This window comes from Oryctolagus cuniculus, chromosome 10 (genome assembly GCF_051225735.1).
Source record: "Oryctolagus cuniculus isolate XC-2025 breed Fujian yellow rabbit chromosome 10, ASM5122573v1, whole genome shotgun sequence".
Taxonomy (NCBI): Eukaryota; Metazoa; Chordata; class Mammalia; order Lagomorpha; family Leporidae; genus Oryctolagus; species Oryctolagus cuniculus.
This window is the reverse complement of record NC_142876.1, coordinates 44,394,297-44,413,664: the sequence shown is the minus strand read 5'-3', so window position 1 is coordinate 44,413,664 and position 19,368 is coordinate 44,394,297. Positions and strand designations below refer to the sequence as shown.

The 19,368-nt window shown below is 35.2% G+C and overlaps 1 protein-coding gene across 1 annotated transcript in view; it reads right to left on the bottom strand.

The window, feature by feature from the left end:
• Positions 1 to 19,368, bottom strand: part of CCDC178 (coiled-coil domain containing 178) — a 501,523-nt gene that overhangs the window by 369,871 nt on the left and 112,284 nt on the right. Inside the window, exons 10-11 of the mRNA XM_089305201.1 lie at positions 11,309 to 11,451; positions 8,012 to 8,165 (exon numbers count right to left, since the gene is read on the bottom strand). Coding sequence (XP_089161327.1) covers positions 8,012 to 8,165; positions 11,309 to 11,451 — 297 coding nt within the window. The remainder of the gene's footprint in view (positions 1 to 8,011; positions 8,166 to 11,308; positions 11,452 to 19,368) is intronic.

Sequence of the window (19,368 nt, the reverse complement as noted above, 5' to 3'; positions counted from 1 at the left end):
AAGACATTGCCACAGGCAAAGAGTTCCTGGAAAAATCACTAGAGGTACAGGCAATCAATTAGAATAGCTTTCATGTGGAAATCAACAAACAACAAATGTTGGTGAGGATAGGGGGAAAGGGGGTACCATAATCCACTGTTGGTGGGAATTTAAACTGGTGGAACCACTGTGGAAGGCAGTATGGAGGAGATAATGCAGAAATCTGAATATAGACCTACCATGTGACCCAGCCATCCCACTCCTGGGAATTTACCCAAAGGAAATGAAATCAGCATATGAAAGAGTTATCTATACCCCCATGATTATTTCACCTCAATTCACTATAGCTGAGACATGGAATCAACCCAAATGCCCATCAACTGAAGACTGGATAAAGAAATTACAGTATATGTACACTATGGAATACTACACAGTGGTTAAATAAAACCACTGAAAAACAAATTTGGTCATTTGCAACAAAATTGGTGAAACTGGAAAACATCATACTTAGTGAAATAAGCCAGCCCCAAAGGGACAAATGCCAAATGTTCTCCCTGACCTATGATAACTAATAGAGCACTTAAAAGGCATTCTGTAAAAGTATAATTGACACTTTGAGAAGCAATGACTTTGAACAGCCCTTGTCCTGACTGTTGAGGCACAGTGTTTTTTTATGTATCTGTTGAACACTTTACTCAACATAAGAAATAATATATGTGTATAAAGTTAATTGAATATCGATCTTAGTAAACAATAGAGTGGGACTAAGAGAGGGAGGAAGAAGGAGGTGGGATTGTGGGTGGCAGGGTGAGCACAATGGGAAGAACCATCATTTCTTGTAATTGTGAAATGTGTGAAGTTTGTAACTGTAAACTATATAGTTCTGCATACATTCCTACTGACTTCCTTCTAAGGGTAGAGTTTAAAAACGTTCTGTGGGACCCCAAATCCCCTTAAGCTGGGTGGTAAAAGAGCATTTCAAATGTTAAAGTGATCATATAGATAGGATTAAGCAATAAAGTGATCATATAAATAAGACTAGGGGTTTGGTAATAATAGAAAAGGAGTGAATGCACCAACCTGGGAAGCATTCCATACAGCAGACACTTGAATGACAATCACCTTAAGTAGCACTCTGACCTTAGAGTCAGCCCTTAAGGCATTCTGGTGTGGCTGAAAAGCCCATGAGAGCATCTTAGGCATGGAAAGTCAAGACATTGTGGAAAAAAGTGTTCTACATGAAGGATCTCTGTGAGTGAGAGCCTAGTGGAAAGAAGAGGCCATGAAAGAAGGATGTACTTTTCTCTAAAGGGAAGAGAGATCTTCCACTTTGCATATAGCCTTGTCTAAATATGGAAGGAGTTTGTGGATTCAAAAGACTTCCATAACCTTGGCAGCTCATGTCAAGAGCCTTGGGTGATGACTGAAGTCATAAATAAGAGTGTTGTTAAATTAACAGGAGTCAATGTACACTAACTTCCCTTGTAGGACCCCTGTCTTCTTAAAGTTGAATTATAAGAGTAAATGGTAAAACTTGTTCTGAGAAATTTACTTTATTTTAGTATATTAGATGGAGAATATTCTTATGTCTCATAAGCTATAGTTATGTCTAAGTGCTCACACAAGTTGTATCATTCTTAGGTTCTTCTTCAAAGACAATTAAGTTTCTCAAATATATATATATATATATATATAAACTTTTGAAAGGTTTACTTTTATTGAATTAAATATTTTCATTATACAAAATATTTTTAAAATCAGAAAAATATAATTTTATGCATGCTATCACATTTTATCCATAAAGCACATCGAATATCATGCAAGAAAGTAGCTTTATTTTCATAGGCCAAAGCATTCGGTTGTATTTTGGGTCTACCAATTCATGCATGTCTGAGAAAATCATTCTGCTCCTCTAGACTTGTTTCTTCCTTGGTATATTATTAGTATTAACAGTAATTTCTAATTCCCCTACTTCAAATAAGGAAATTGCTTAATTTGAATCTTGAGGTAGAAAGCATGAACGAAAAGGCATAGTTGAATGAGCATATTGTCATATTTGGATTCATACTACATAGTTTATAGACCAATAAAAGTGATAAAAATTAACTTTTTACTAACAAGAATATCAAAAATTATAAAATCATTTTATGTGCAAAAAGGACTCAGTTATTTACAAGTTATCTATAAATTGAATTCCCAAAAATTATTGTATACCTTTGTCATTGTTCAATAATATATGAAAATCACAAATAATTCTAAATCCTTAAGAGTTCTTTTTATTTTCTTCTAAATGATAAACTTTAGATGGCTTTTTGTTTATATTAAAAAAAAGAGTTGCAGATAATAGAATTTTTTTTTAAAAAAATCTAACTATGGGAGAATAAAGATGAGAATGGATTTACTAGGAAATTTTAGATATGAAAAGAAGTTGATCGTAATGTTGTCTTAAAGTATGTACCAATTTCAAGATGTTTTCTGGCATACAAAAGTCACTGTAGACATGAAAAACGAAATATGTGTTTTCATAGATACAATCACACCACAAATTGGCGAAAGTATATGTTAATGACATGAAGATTGTTAACAGGATGCACAATATCTTTGTGCTTATAAAAACCAGTTATGTTGTATGTACATTTAGGGAACACAAATCTTTCTTTTTCTCTTAAACTAGGAGTTTCAATTGCATAGCAAAAAATAATGTGTAGCAATAATGCATATCATTGCTTTTAATTGAGTGTTTAACATGTGCTCCTAGAAAATCTAGCTTAAAGGTTTTTATAACGAGCAAATTGCAGAAAAAATTAATATATCTAAACTTCATCATGTTCTCATATTTCCAAGAAAGTATTATAGTCCTCTAATGATTTCCATAATTGAAAAATATTACTAACTCACATATTCACACTTCCCATCAAAATAACATTTTATTACAACATCAAATAAAGCAGGGTCAGATTTGCCATTTCAGAGATGATAAAAACTTTTTTTAAAAAAAGATTCTATATTCAGTGAATAAAATGTCCCTCTTTGGTAATATTTTATTAATGGAGCTACTTTTATTAATGACAAATTTTATCATGATTACAAAATTGAGATTCATAATTATTTGGAAACACCATACAATATTTTAAAAATTTATACTAATTGTACTACAATATGCTGATGCTTATAACAGTCCCTGGTGAGGAATTATACATTTCAGAAAGCTCCATACATTCCTTAAAATTATCAAGATTTATGTGAACAGCTACACTCCATGCTCTGTTTCATGAAGTTCTTTCCAGGCTCACAGTTAACAATTATTTTAATCCCCATTTCTTCTTCTCTTTTTCTCCCTCCTTCCCTTCCTCTAGCTTCCCTCCTTCCCTTCCCTCTTTCTTTCCTGTTTTCAATTTATTCATTGGTTCTCTTAGTCATTCAACAAGCTAATATGGGACAGGCACTGGACATATTGTACATAGATAAAACAAAAATTACATTGTACCTCCTTCCCTTAAAATCTTACAGTCCCAAAAGAAGAAATTATTGATTTCTATAGGGCTTTACAAGTATGAGTATAGAAGTAAACATGAACTAGAACTAGAGTTCAAAGCATACAGAAAAATGTTGAGAGATGATTTCACCAAAAATTTCCCTCCTTTCAAGATGACTTTTAAAACAAAAACACTCAGCGGTAGGCATGCAGCAGGCTGAGCCTGCTGGGGATGCCCACATACCATATCAGGCTGCCTGGTTTTGAGTGCTGAACTCTGCTTTGGATCAAACTTCCTGCTAACACATCCTGGGAGGCAGCAGAGGGTGTCCCAAATATTTGGTTTCCTGCCACCAGTGTAGGAGATCCAAATGGAGTTTCAGCCTCCTGACTCTGGCCTGGCTTTGCCCTGGATCTTGTGGGCATTTGGAGAATGAATTGGCAGATAGAAAAATCTCTCTCTGTCTCTCCCTCTTTAGCACTCCGCCTTTCAAATAAAGAAGTAAACTTAAAAGACACCAAGAGGTGTCAGCTAGCCAATAATAGAATTTGATGTATGAACTGTCACACACAGATGTTATAATCAGAGGGAGAAGTATTCATGAAGTTTCTGGAAGAAAGAAGGCACTTATGCATTTCAAGTTGTTCCCTGTAGCTCAAGACCAGAATTACAGAAATAGAATTAGCAACAGCAGACTGGAAAGACAAACAGGGCAAACTACAGGAGACTTAGTAAGTATCACTACCTATTTAATGTCAGTTTTGTATTACTCATTGATCCATCAACTCTCCTCCAGTACTTCAGCCCACTGTTTCTTTGTTTAGTGCTTTCTGTTGGTTTTTCAGTTTAATGTTTCAGCCTTGCCTATTTCTGGCTCCTTGTTCATAGCCTTTGTAGAGGTGTAATTCATTATCATATTTATTCAAGGTGCCTATTTTCTCCATTACTTTAAAAATCTCAAATCAAAAACCAGTACAAAGGTTTATAGAAGGTACAGTTTAGTAAGAAGAAAATTATAGTGCCCATTAAAAAGATTTGAAAATAACAGAGTTACATGAAAATGCTAATCTGGAAATAAATACAGAGAAAACTTTATAGTATAAATTACAGTACAATAATAGATCACCTTAGTAAAGGAATTAGTAGATACAAGAGGCATATAATTGTAGAAACTAGAATATACATCAGGGGAAGGGTCTTCATGTTCTTAAACCATTCGGGAAGAAGTTGAAGATGTCAAACTTGCTTCAGATTTTGTAAGTGAGATATGCATTCAAAATATTCCAATATCTTATAAATTTAAAATTTGTAAAAAAATAAAAACAATTTTGAATATAAATTAATTCTAAACATAATTACCTTATTTTAGATATGATAATCTTATCTAGAAGCATGGTTCCAAATTACATGAAATAAAAACTTTAAAAGTTAAAAATAGAAAAATTTACTGTTTTAATAGATATTCTAATAAAATTCCACAATGATGAGTCAGAAAATAAATCAGAAATTTAAAACATTTAAATTAACATGATTGCACACTTGCAAAATGAGTATTATTAGATTGTATTCTCAAACCAGAGGAAATATCTTTTACAAATGAAATATTTATGCGAATTGCCCATATAGTAGGACACAGATTAAACATTAATAAACTTTAAATATTTTTCTATTTATAATCATATCAATTACATTAAAATCAAGTTTAAAAATAATTTTAAAATCAGTAAAGATACAAGGATAATATTTCTAACAACGACCACAGGCTGGTTTGGCAAAGATGATTCAATTCCTAGAAAGTTTCAAGAAAACTGGCTAAGGTACAGTTTAGAAAAATTACACAAGTAAAGGGAAAGATAGATCATTGATACATTTGGGAAGTTCCTATCATAGAAGATTCATTTCTTTCCAAACAATTCATAAATAAATTCAGTGCCAATAATATTTCCAGAGAAATCTGAAGGAAATGAATAAGATAATGCTGAAATTTATATGGAGTGGAAAGGGTCAAGAACAATCTGAACCCATGAAGAAATATAAGATTGGAGAATTAATCCAAATGCATAATCAATATTCATTATTGAAATACACAGACGTGGAGTATTGTGATAAGTTGCTCAGTAGATCAGGCAAGTGTGAATGGAAAAGAGATCCACACACACATGGAAGCCTGATATGTGATAAAGATAACAGTAAGTGTTTATACATTAAGAAAGGTGTGGCAATCAATTATATTACAATTTACATTTATAATTTGTTTTTGTATGTTAGAAAAATGTATAACTGGAACTTCCCTTCATATCATAGCAATACATAAATTTCATCTATACGTTGCTTCCATATTTGTCATGTGAAATATGTATTCAAACATTTGGAAAAATTTATTTCAAACTTCTAAATAAAATACAGAATTAAGGAAAAAATCCTTAATTTTGAGCAATCTAAACATATTTTCATCTAAAAAACATAAATATAAAAGAAAATTTCACTCTCTCTCTTACTCTCTGTCTCCTGATCTCTGTCTCTCTCTTACACTCTCCTTCTCTCTTTTTTCCTTCTTCACCCCTTCCTACCTGTCTGTTGGATTTCCCCCATAAACTATTTCCCTTAAAAAAAAAGAAAAAAAGAAAATTTCAAATTTCAATAATATCAAATTCCTTAAACATGTTCAGAAAAGCACAAAGCTCAAAGGAAAGTACTTATCACTTATACTATTTTTAATTGAAATTTTTTCCTAATTAGAAGTTATCATAAAGAATTGAAAATAAACCAGATAAAGAAATTTTTAATGTATGTAGTTCAAAAATGTTTAGTATACAACAAATGCCTGCAAATCAACAAAAGGCAGTCACTCAACATTCAGGGGGAAATTCATGAGCAGTTTTTTTTTTTGGGGGGGGTACAAAAGGAAATGAAAATGAACCTCCTAAAGCTATTAATGCATACTTATTCCTATTAATAACTAATGATTAATAAACCATAATGAGATACAATTAAGAGGCTTTAGAATATGACAAAAGAGCATCTTTTTCACTATAGATAGAAATACAAATTGGCACAGGAATGGATAAGTTTTTCTTTTACTGTTCTATTTTATCTTTCTTTTTTTAAAAAACTTTTATTTAATGAATATAAATTTCCAAAGTACAGCTTATGGATTACAATGGCTTCCCCCCAGTAACGTCCCTCCCACCCACAATCCTCCCCTTTCCCGCTCCCTCTCCCCTTCCATTCACATCAAGATTCATTTTAATTCTCTTTATATACGGAAGATCAGTTTAGCATATAATAAGTAAAGATTTCAACAGTTTGCACCCACATAGAAACACAAAGTGAAAAATACTGTTTGAGTACTAGTTATAGCATTAAATCACAATGTACAGCACATTAAGGACACAGATCCTACATGAGGAGTAAGTGCACAGTGACTCCTGTTGTTGACTTTATCAATTGACACTCCTGTCTATGGCATCAATAATCACCCTAGGCTCTTGTGATGAGCTGCCAAGGCTATGGAAGCCTTTTGAGTTCACCGACTCTGTTCATATTTAGACAAGGTCGTAGTCAAAGTGGAAGTTCTCTCCTCCCTTCAGAGAAAGGTACCTCCTTCTTTGATGACCCGTTCTTTCCACTGAGATCTCACTCACGGAGATCTTTCATTTAGGTTTTTTTTTTTTTTTTTTTTTTTTCCAGAGTGTCTTGGCTTTCCATGCCTGAAATACTCTCATGGGCTTTTCAGCCAGATCCACATGCCTTAAGGGCTGATTCTGAGGTCAGAGTGCTGTTTAGGACATCTGCCATTCTATGGGTCTGCTGTGTAGCTTGCTTCCCATGTTGGATCGTTCTCTCCCTTTTTTATTCTATCAGCTAGTATTTGCAGACACTATTCTTGTTTATGTGCTCCCTTTGGCTCTTAGTCCTATCATTATGATCAACTCTGAACAGAAATTGATCACTGGGACTAGTGAGATGGAATTGGTACATGCCACCTTGATCTTTCTTAATATTTTATTATTTCCTTTAAATCCAGTAAATGACATAGACAAAAGAAGAAAGTTTCAACTCCATGAAGGCCACAGTGGTTCCAAGCATCAGGACTCACGCACTATTGCTGGTTTTAGAGACAAATGGAACCGGCAGCTGAAGAAGGCATGGACCTTCCCATACCAGACATTGTGTGGACAGCCACCAAGGCAATAAGAATATCAGCTGGGAAACTACAGGAAGTGAGTTTTATCACAACTGAAGGACCCTGGAAGTAGATTCCCCCTGACCCTGATGGCTGCAGAGAGAAATGCAGGGCTGCTGACACCTGGCAAGACCTGGCACAGAGTAACCATTGATCAACTCACGCTGTGCCCAGGCTTTGCACAGAGAAATGTGAGATAAGAACTGGGTGCTGTTTTAAGCTGCTAAGCATGTGGCCGTCTGCTATACAGCAACAGAAAATTACCATTGGTAGAAGCTTGACTAAATATTTGCTGATTGTCAGAAGGAAAATTTACCATTCACAGCTCATAACTAAAATCTTTTCCTACTTTTATGTATGAAAAACTCACCGCAATGGATAAAGCAGCTACTTCATTCCTTGATGACTTTGTTTCCTTTATTACTTCAGTCACTTCCTCTTCTTGCTCCTCAATATTAACATTAACATTTTGTATTGATGTATAGTAATGATTAAATAGATTGTTGAGTTTATCTAACTCTCTTCTAAGAGAAAAAAAAAGTTGATTTTAGCCACATTAAAAATTATGTTTAAATTAGCTTCCAGCTGAACAATAAGTATCAATGGAATTTGTCTATTTCTAAAATTTCTTCCATTTCAAAGTGACTTCCCAACTCCTAAAAAAAAAAGTACCACTTTGACATTAGGTAAATAGTGAGAAAAAATCCATCAGTAGTATTTATCTTGACAAGAGAAAGAAATTATAGAAACATGACTTAGGAGTGATTTAAAGTAAACCTGCATCTGACTGGCTTTCAGATGAGAGAATTAAACCTCTTTGATTCATAAGTTGGGTAGCACAGGGATGGAAGAGCAAGGGAAAAAGAAGGAAAAGATAAAAAGAAGAAAGAGAAGAAGATCTGAAGTGAAAAGATTGAATCTTTATGGCATGAGAAGTTAAATGGAGGGAAATGCAGGTTAAAACAACCAGAACTTGATTTAAAGTAAAATAATTGCCAAGGAGATTTTTGTTGCTATATGACCCCCTAACAAAGAAGATCAGGGCTGGTCTGTGAAGCTCCAAACCTTTTGTCCTGTTAAGCAGGAGATTCATTCCAAAAACAGAAGTTTCTTTAGATAATAGCATGGCAGCTTAATATAAGCCCCCAAAAATACACTAAGAAATTGATCAAATTACCATTTTCATAAAATGACAAGTGATGCAGATAACTACAACTTTTATCCATATACAGTAAACAAAATAATCTTGGACATTTATTTGAAATCTAAATATGAGAACAAACAGTAAACAGTTTATCTGAAATAAAACCATACAAATCAACATGGAATAGAATAGTCATCTAATAAAGACATAGAAAATACACACAAAAAATTCATAAGGAAATAAGTGCCAGTTTCCAAGAAATACGTAACATACTTCAGGAATTGGCCCAGCTTCTCATGCAGGAGTCAAGTCAGCTAAAACCCAAAGATGCACTCTCACTACAGCAATGGAAATTAAAGCAACAAAAAAATGGGCAAGAACAAGGTCCTTCTTCACCCTTCCATATCTTGAGAGCACAGCTTCTCTTCCAAAATTCTAGATGCTGGATTGGCAATGAGAGGTAGGGAGCCACTATGTTCCAAAATTGTAAATAAGTTTGGTTCAGTTTCCTTCTTTTGCAATTAATTTTTCTTCTCTCGATGGAATTTCTTGCCAGAGAGCAAATGATGGACCTTTGTCTGAAATGCACTTTGCCATGCAGTAGATGGCCATATGTATGTTCTTTTACTATCCTATTTCCCCTCTTCCCTGATTCAGCTGATGCCACCAAATCCTGTCTTTTGAATAATATTTTTCAGAGTAAAAATCCGCTTCTTCCTACTAGGTATTAAATGTCGCCATTTTTATATTGCTAAAACAGAGTACATTAAGAAAAATAAAATAGGAAGGATCGCTCTACTCATTACTGAGTAGTACCATGTAAGTATAGGTATCAAGAAATGTTGATACTCATGGAGTAATATTTGACTGGCGGATTAACCAAGCAGAATAGGAAATCCAGAATTAGATCTACACAAATGTGCTCAAATGACTTTTGAGAAAGTTACAGAAGCAATTCAATGGAAGTGATTTAATATAAGGTGTTGGAATCACTGGCTATACATAGATTAAAAACAAAACGAAAAAAATCTTGGAGTAAATCTCACATTTCATATACATTTTAAGTAAAAATTATTCATATATCTAAATATGAAGTGTAGAACTATAGTATTTTAGAAGCAAGCACAGGAGGAAATCTTTGTGACTTAGGGTTCAGGCAAGAGTTAACATAAATGCTTCAGGAAAGCAAATATTGGTGAATTTAATTTCATTCAAATTAAAAACCTTTATAATTTGAAATACCCTCATATAGGGAAGAAAAGTGTTTCCAAAAAGACAGAAATATTTTCAAATTACAAGTATCTTCAATATATACTGGATTATTTACTTACATACTCGACCATAAATCAAAAAGGAATTGGAAAATGGGTGAAATGAACATAGAACTTAACAAAAGAGAGAATGGGATCAGCACACACACACACACAAAGATGTTCAAGGTAATTGGCCAGTTGGGAAATGTAAATTACAGCCATACTGAGATATCACCATAAAAATATTAGAAGGGCAAAATTGTGTAAAAGATAATAATGTGTTTTGGAGAAACAGGATCTCTCATTTGTTGCTGGTGTGAATGTGTGGCTTTCTGTTTTCCATGGATTGAAACGATACAATGGTCACTGACAATGAAGATAACTAGTTCAGTTAAAAAGAAATACTAAACAATAAGAAGTTTGCTATTAAAATTTTAAAATATATTTCCTCATAATCCAAGAGTGAAAGAAAAAAAATGATAGAAATTATAAGCATATATCTTAATTATATAAATGTTAATGAAAATATATCAGGTGAGTTATAAAACATTTATTTATGAAATGGCAGAGAATGCTTGAGGACATGTTGAAATAGATATTAAATAGGGAGAAATGAAAATATCTTAACAAATAAACGTTAACTTATATCTAACCCTATGATACAGATGTGTTCATTTCGGTTACATTTATTCGGTTCTAGCACTGTAATAATTATGAATTTTATATAATAAGTCAATATCAATTTAAATAAATAAAATTTTATTATATCACAATAAAGAATTTAAAGGCAATGAAAGGAAATAGAATATGTATCAGAACAAAATAAATGAAAAATTAATTATTAATATTCTAAATATAATTAATCTACATATTAACATATTAGATTTTAGGGCAATCAAATAAAGTCATTATTAAAACATTGGATGCTATTTTTATAATGGATAAATTTTTATATAATTTGCTTAATAATAAACTATGTTGGATATTTTTAATGCAGGGTTATCACTACTGCACATAGTATATATTTATATATAGCATAACCTTAAGGAAATTTGCCAATATTTGAAGATGCTTAAAATTACACAGATGCATTAAGTTTTAGAAATCTACAGAACTTCACAAGTATATATATTTTAATTTACATAATTAGATAATAAAATACATATAGCAATAAATTATTTGCTATTTATCCAAATTTTGAAACACAAGGTGTTTCATCTTACTAACATTTTATTGCTAAATGCAATATGCAATTCTAAAATATTTTTACCTGTAGCCATCTATTTTTGCTTCATCATTACAAATATCTTTTTCGAAGTCTTCTTTCATTTGTTTAGCCTTAAATTTGGTGTTTTCATATTCCTCTATAACTTCTTCAAGATCTCCATGAGTTTTTCTGCACAGCTCCATTACCTGGTATTGAAATATATTTTTTCTAATATATGTATTTAATGATTAATTAAAAGAAAGAACTTTAGGGCAGATTTTCTTTTTTTTTTTTTTTAGTTTAATTTAGGCAAAAAGTCTTTCACTTACATTTTTCCTCCCATAGTTAATCTACTGTTTAGTGAGTGGGGTTTCAGTTTTCTTATTTTCTTATAGGATTGAATGCAGGGGATATATACAAGTTACTGTCATGAGCTGCCAAGTCTATGGAAGCCCCTTGAGTTCACTGACTCTGATCATATTTAGACAAGGCCATGGTCAAAGTGGAAGTTCTTTCCTCCCTTCAGAGAAAGGTCCCTCCTTCTTTGATGACCCATTCTTTCCACTGAGATCTCACTCACGGAGATCTTTCATTTAGGTTTTTTTTTTTTTTTTTTTTTTTCCAGAGTGTCTTGGCTTTCCATGCCTGAAATACTCTCATGGGCTTTTCAGCCGGATCTACATGCCTTAAGGGCTGATTCTGAGGCCAGAGTACTGTTTAGGACATCTGCCATTCTATGGGTCTGCTGTGTATCTCACTTCCCATGTGGGATCGTTCTCTCCCTTTTTTATTCTATCAGCTAGTATTTGCAGACACTATTCTTGTTTATGTGATCCCTTTGGTTCTTAGTCCTATCATTATGATCAATTGTGAACAAAAATTGATCACCGGGACTAGTGAGATGGCATTGGTACATGCCACCTTGATGGGATTGAATTGGAATCCCCTGGTATGTTTCTAACTCTACCGTTTGAGGTAAGTCAGCTTGAGCATGTCCCGAATTGTACATCTCTTCCCTCTCTTATTCCCACTCTTATATTTAACAATGATCACTTTTCAGTTAAGTTTCAGCACTTAAGAAGAATTGTGTATTGATTACAGTATTCAACCAAAAGTATTAAGTAGAACAAACAAAAAAAAATACTAAGAGGGATAACATATTAAGTTGCTCATCAACAGTCAGGGTGAGGGCTGATCAAGTTACCGTTTCTCATAGTTGATTACTGATGCCATAAACAAGAGTGTCAATTTGTTAAGTCAACAACAGGAGTCACTGTGCACTTACTCCTCATGTAGGATCTCTGTCCTTAGTGTCCTCTACATTGAGATTTAATGCTATAACTAGTACTCAAACAGTATTTTTCACTTGATGTTTCTGTGTGGGAGCAAACTGTTGAAATCTTTACTTAATGTATGCTAAACTGATCTTCTGTATATAAAGAGAAATGAAAATGAATCTTGATGTGAATGGAAGGGGAGAGGGAGTGGGAAAGGGGAGGGTTGTGAGTGGGAGGGACGTTATGGGGGGGAAGCCATTGTAATCCATAAGCTGTACTTTGGAAATTTATATTCATTAAATAAAAGTTTAAGAAAAAAGTTAATGTCAAAAATAACTTCAATATTCTGGTTAATGTGTCCAAAATTAAATCATTATCTTTTCACCACAAAAAACAAATTACTTTTATGGTTTTAGTTGTTTGAATGGTATATTATTGTAGAATTTTTAAAAAAGATTTATTTGACAGGAATAGTTACACAGAGAGAGAGGGAGAGACAGAGAAAGGTCTTCCATCCACTAGTTTACTCCCCAAAAGGCTGCAATGGCCAGAGCTGAGCTGATCAGAAGCCAGGACCCAGGAGCCAGTAGCTTCTTCTGGGTCCCCCACACAGGTGCAGGGGCCCAAGCACTTGGGTCATCTTTTACAGCTTTCCCTGGCCAGAGAGCTGGAATAGAAGTGGAACAGCCAGGGTGCTAGTGGGCTCCCATATGGGGTACCAGCACCGCAGGAGGAGGGTTAACCTGCTACAACATAGGACCAGGTCCATAATGTAGAATTTTTTTTTTTAAAAATGAACAAATACTACCTTAATTTTACTCAGATTAGAATAAATATCTCAATGTCATGCAAACTATTACTATTTTTATTAATAAGCACCAGAAACATTCTCTTTTCTCTTTGCATCTCTCCCTCCTGTCTCCTTGATTTTCTAACTCTGCATGACATTATTTTTGCATAACATTCCTTTATATCATACATGACTCATTACTTAACTCAATGTCAATTTATATGAACATTATGCACAGCCTGGCATGTGCTACATCATGAGATGCATAACATAAACATTGTGGTGATGAAGAACCCTGTAACAGAATTGTACATCCTGAAATATTTATTCAAATGTGCTTTTAAAGGAGGATTTGCTTAGCCAGAATGTAATGATACGTATTTTGAGGAATTTCCTAAGCACTGGCTGATATTATTCTCCAGAAAGGAGTAATGATTTGTACTGTGACAAGTAAACTAGAAGAGAACCCATGATTCAACAGCCACTCCAACATTTTCAACTCTATTTTTCTGAGCATACTTTTCAAATCAACAAACTCCAAAGAAATATGGGTACATTTTACTTAGATTTCATGATGCTTTATAAAACAACTTGGAGTGACCAGTGCTACGGTGCAGTGGGTTAAACTGTTGCCTGCAGTGCTGGCATGCCATACAGGTTCAGTTGGAGTCCTGAATATTCTGCTTCTGAAACAGTTCCCTATAAATCTGCCAGGGAAAGTAGTGGAGGTAGGGTACCTAGATGAAGCTCCTGGCTCTATTCAGCCTGGCCCAGCCCTGGTCGACATGGAATCTAATTTCTCTGTCTCTGTCTCTCTCTAACTTGACTTTTCAAATAAATAAATAAATATTTTAAAAAAACACTTTGATGTGTTCAAGGACGGCAGAATAGTGACAGGGCAGTCTCTTAGGCTAAGCAAAATTAATTACAAAAAAAGTGGAGAAAGTACATTCTGAGGGTAAAGCTGCAGAGGAAACTGCAGTGGGAGGTCCTGTAGAAGCAGAATTGGCCTAGACCCGTGTGGAAGGTGCAGACATGCAGCAAGGAGCAATGAAACAATGAGGGACTTAGCATCTTGGATCCAGAAAAAAAATGCCAACTCTGGCAAACCAGATGAGACTGGACTGCACAGCCCACACTGCTATTGATACAGATGGAGGGAGAGCTTAGTAAACTGCACCATATTTGAGTCTGGCCTGTATCCCTCAGGGCAGCAGAGTGACCTCTAACCCAGAGGTGGGGGACAAAAGAGGCACATCTCTCTTTCTCTCCTTCTCACACTTACAAGAGCAAGCTGCAGCCAGTGGTGGGAGGGCTGGTCCCATTTTTGGACATAAGCAGTTAACAGCTGTTCCAGCTCTTGTGCATGCATCCAGCCAATATCAGGGTCACCCTCTACCCAGTCAGCAGGAGCAACCATAGCAGTTCAAGAAAAATTGACAAGGACGTTCACCACACGGGCTGCATCCACCCAGCCAAGGAGGAGGATGAGGAGCCATCCAGATGGAAGGGAAATGCTGCCTTCAGGACTAAAACTAACTGCAGAAATTCAAGCAACAAGAATAAGGAAGACACTATGACCTTCCACAAAGGGACACATTTCATTATTAGAATGTGAAGATGAAGAGATTGAGGAAATGCCAGAAATGGAATTAAAAAATTAATCACAGGATTACTCAAAGGCAATCAGAAGCAAATACACAAAGTAAAGAAAATCATACATGATCTGAATGATAACTTTCCCATGAAATCAACATTTTAAATAGAAATCAGAATGAAATATTAGAAGTGAATAATTCAATACATCAAATAAAAAATGCAGTAGAAAGCCTTAACATCAGAGTTGGTGAGGCAGAATAAAGAATATTTGAGCTGGAAGTGTGGGGAGCAACTCAGACTAGACTAAGTTACTGGAATTAAGACTTATTCTATGCATCTGCTCTCCCACAATATGGCGCTGGGAGAGGAGTAAACAACTTCACAGCTGCCTCTCGCCAATTTGACTGATAAGCTGCAGGAGCTGATCCTGCTCCTGATTGGAGGAGAGCAGTGTGCTCGGCATGTGGGTAGCAGAGTTGGGATTGGTGGAAGAGGACTATAAAGGAGGAGAGAGACAACACGCACCAGGAACATCCGGATAACATCTGAGCAGCCCCCGAGAGAGCCGGCCAGTGGTGTGCCGCTTCCCCGCAGAAGTGGGGAAAGTGGCAGGGGGAGCCGCCCCTCCACGGAGGTGGAGGGGTTGGCAGCCAACCCAGGAAGGACCAGCAGCAAACCCGGGAAGGGTCGAGCAGACGAAAGAACAGCGCAGGGTCCTGTGTCGTTCCTCCGCAAATGGGGCTCGACATAGAAGAAAATTTTACAGTCAGATCAATGAAAGAAGAAGAAATTAAAAAAAATAAAAACAGTGTTGGAGATCTATGGGATATTATCAATTGATGCAACATATGGGTCTTAGGAGTACCTGAAAGGGTAGAAAGAGAGAAGGGAATAGAAAACCTATTTAGTGAAATAATTACAGAAAACTCCCCTAATTTGAGAAAGAAAGGGACGCCCAAGTACAGGATACACACAGAACTCCTAACAGACATCACCAGAAAAGATCCTCACCATTACATATTGCAGTCAGTTTCCACAGTAAAGCACAAAAGATTCTAAAATGTGCATGACAGAAACACAAGAATACTTTCAGAAGATCTTCAATTAGACTCACAGCTGACTTCACATCAGAAACCCTACAGGCCAGAAGACAATTGTGAGATATAGTCCAAATCTTAAGAGAAAAAAACTGTCAACCCAGAATATTGTACCCTGCAAAGCTCTAATTTATGAATGAAGGTGAAATAAAGACCTTTCATAACAAACAGAAATTGAAAGACTTTGTCACCACTTGTCCAGCCTTACAAAAGATGCTAAGGATGTGCTACACACAGAAACACAGAACACAGAAAGAAGGTCATCATCATGAAAGAATGTGAAGACAAAAAAATCCCCCAGTAAAAGTACTAAAAAAACCCAAAATAAACAATAAGAATCTTCAGGAAAAATGGCAGGGTCAAGTAGTTACCTATCAATAGTAACTTTGAATGTAAATGGTCTCAACTCTCCAGTTAAAAGATACTGACTGGCCTAGTGGATTACAAAAATATTCATCTATTTGCTGCCTACAAAAAACACACCTGACCAACAAAGATATGCATAGACTGAAAGTGAAAGAATACAAAAAGCCATCCCATGCTAACAGGAAGAAAAAGAGGGCAGGTGTAGCCATCCTGATATCAGACAAAATAGACTTTAACACAAAAACTGTTAAAAAAAAAAAAGCAGAGAAGGAAACTATGTAATGATTAAAGGATTATTACAATAGGAAGACATGACTATAATAAATGTATATGCGCAATCACAGGGCACTTGGCTATTTAAAATAACAATTAACATATCTAAAGGAAAACATAGTGACCAATACAATAGTAACAGGAGACTTCAACACCCCACTTTCATCAACAAAGAAACAATAAAACTAATTGACACTATTTACCAAATAGATTTAACTGATATCTACAGAACATTTCACCCCACCATTGCATAATACACATTCTTCTCAGCAGTTCATAGAACTTTTTCTAAGATAGACCATATACTAGGCCACAAAGTCTCAGCAATTCAAAAAAATCAAAATCTTACCATGCAGCTTCTCTGAACACAACAGAAACAGATTGAAGTTCTAAACAAACAGCTCAAGAATCTCAAAAACATAGGCAAAAACATGGAGACTGAACAACATACTCCTAAATGAACAGTGAGTCATAGAAGAAATCAAAAGAGACATCAAAAATTTCTGAAAATGAATGAAGATGACAATACCTCATATCAAAACTTATGAGATAGAGTAAAAGCAGGGTTAAAAGGGAAGCTTATAGCAATTAGCACCTACAACAAAAAACTAGAAAGTCACCAAATAAATGAGCTCTCAATGCATCTCAAGGACCTAGAAAAAAAAAACAACAAACCAAACCCCATATTAGTAGGAGGAAAGAAATAATTAAAATTAAGGAATTAATAAATGAAATTGAAACCAAAAAGGAATACAAAAGATCAATGAAATGAAAAGCTGGTTTTCTGAAAAAAAAAAAATAAACAAAATTGACACACCATTAGCCCAACTAACCAAAGAGAGAGAGAGACAGAGAGAGGGAGAGAGAGAGAGAATGGGAGAAGACCCAAATCAATAAAATCAGAGACAAAAAAGGAAACGCAATTATGAATCATCATGGATCACTACAAAGAGCTGTATGCCAACAAATCAGGAAACCTAGAAGAAATGGATAGATATCTGGACACATATAACCTACCAAAATTGGGTCATGATGACATAGAAAGCCTAAACAGATCAATAACAAAAATGCAGATCAAATCAGTAATAAGGATCCTCCCAACAAAGAAAAGCCCTAGTTCGATGGCTTCACTGCTGAATTCTACCAGACATTTAAAGAAGAAATAATTGCAATTCTTCTCAAGCTGTTCAAAGCAATTGAAAGGGAGGGAATCCTCGCAAACTCCTTCTATGAAGCCTGCATCGTCTTAATTCCTAATCCAGAAAAAGGTACAACAGAGAAAGAGAACTATAGATCAATGTTCCTGATGAACACAGATGCAAAAATCCTCAACAAAATACTAGCCAATCAAATCCAAGTACATCAGAAAGATCATTCACTGGACCAACTGGGATTTATCCCTGGTATGCAGGGATGGTTCAGCATCTGAAAATCAATAAATTGATAGGCCACATCAACAAACTGAAGAGAAAAAACCATATGATTATCTAAAAAGATATAAACCATTTGACAAAATTCAACACCCTTTTATTGTGAAAATCTTAGGCAAATTTGGTATAGAAGGAACATTCCTCAATATAATCAAAGCAACTTATAAACGAACCCACAGGCAACATCCTACTGAATGGGGAAAAATTGGAGGCATTCCATTAAGATCCAGAACCAGACAATGATGCCCACTCTCACAATTCCTGGAATATTTAGCCAGAACCATGAGGCAAGAAAAAGAAATCAAAGGGATACAAATTGGAAAGGAAGAAGTCAAAGTATCCCTAGGAGCCAGGAGCTTCTTCCTGGTCTCCCAGATGGGTGCAGGGGCCCAAGCATTTGGTCCATCTTCTACTGCTTTCCCAGGCCATAGCAGATAACTAGTTTGGAAGTGGATCAGCCGGGACTGGGACCAGCGGCCATATGGGATGCTGGCACTGCAGGTGGCAGCTTTACCGAATATGTAACAGCAGTGTCTACCCTCAATAAGATTTTATAATTATGATTTTATATTGTTGAGTCCATAACTTAGCTATTATAAATTGAGCTGAAATTAACATGGGGGTACAGCTCATTTTTTCATATGCTAATTTCATTTCCTTTGGGTAAATTCCCGGGAGTGAAATGGCTGGGTCACATCGTAGGTCTATATTCAGATTTCTGCATTATCTCCTCCATAATGCCTTTCACAGTGGTTGCACCAGTTTATATTCCCATGAACAGTGGATTATGGTACCCTTTTCTCCCTATCCTCACCAACATTTGTTGTTTGTTGATTTCCACATGAAAGCTATTCTGATGGGGGTGAAGTGAAAACTCATTGTGGTTTTGATTTGTATCTCGCTGATGAACTCTTTCTTGAACTCTTTATAGATTCTGGAAACTAATCTTCTATCAGTTGCATACTTTGCAAATATTTTCTCCCAAATTCGTCAGTTGCTTCTTTACTTTGTGGAGTGTATCTTTTAAATTTTGATGCAATCCCATTTGTCAATTTTGGTTTTGGTTGCCTGTGTTTCTGGGGTGTTGTTCAAGAAGTTTTTCTGTATGACAGAATGTTTTTTGAGATACATATTCATTTGTTTACTTATTTGAAAGGCAGTGCTACAAAGGAAGAGGGAGATGGAGATCTTCCATCTACTGATTCAATCCCCAAAAGGCTACAATGGCTGGTGTTGGGGCTGGGCCAGGCAAAAGCCAGGAGCCAGGAGCTCAATCAGGGTCTCCTTTGTG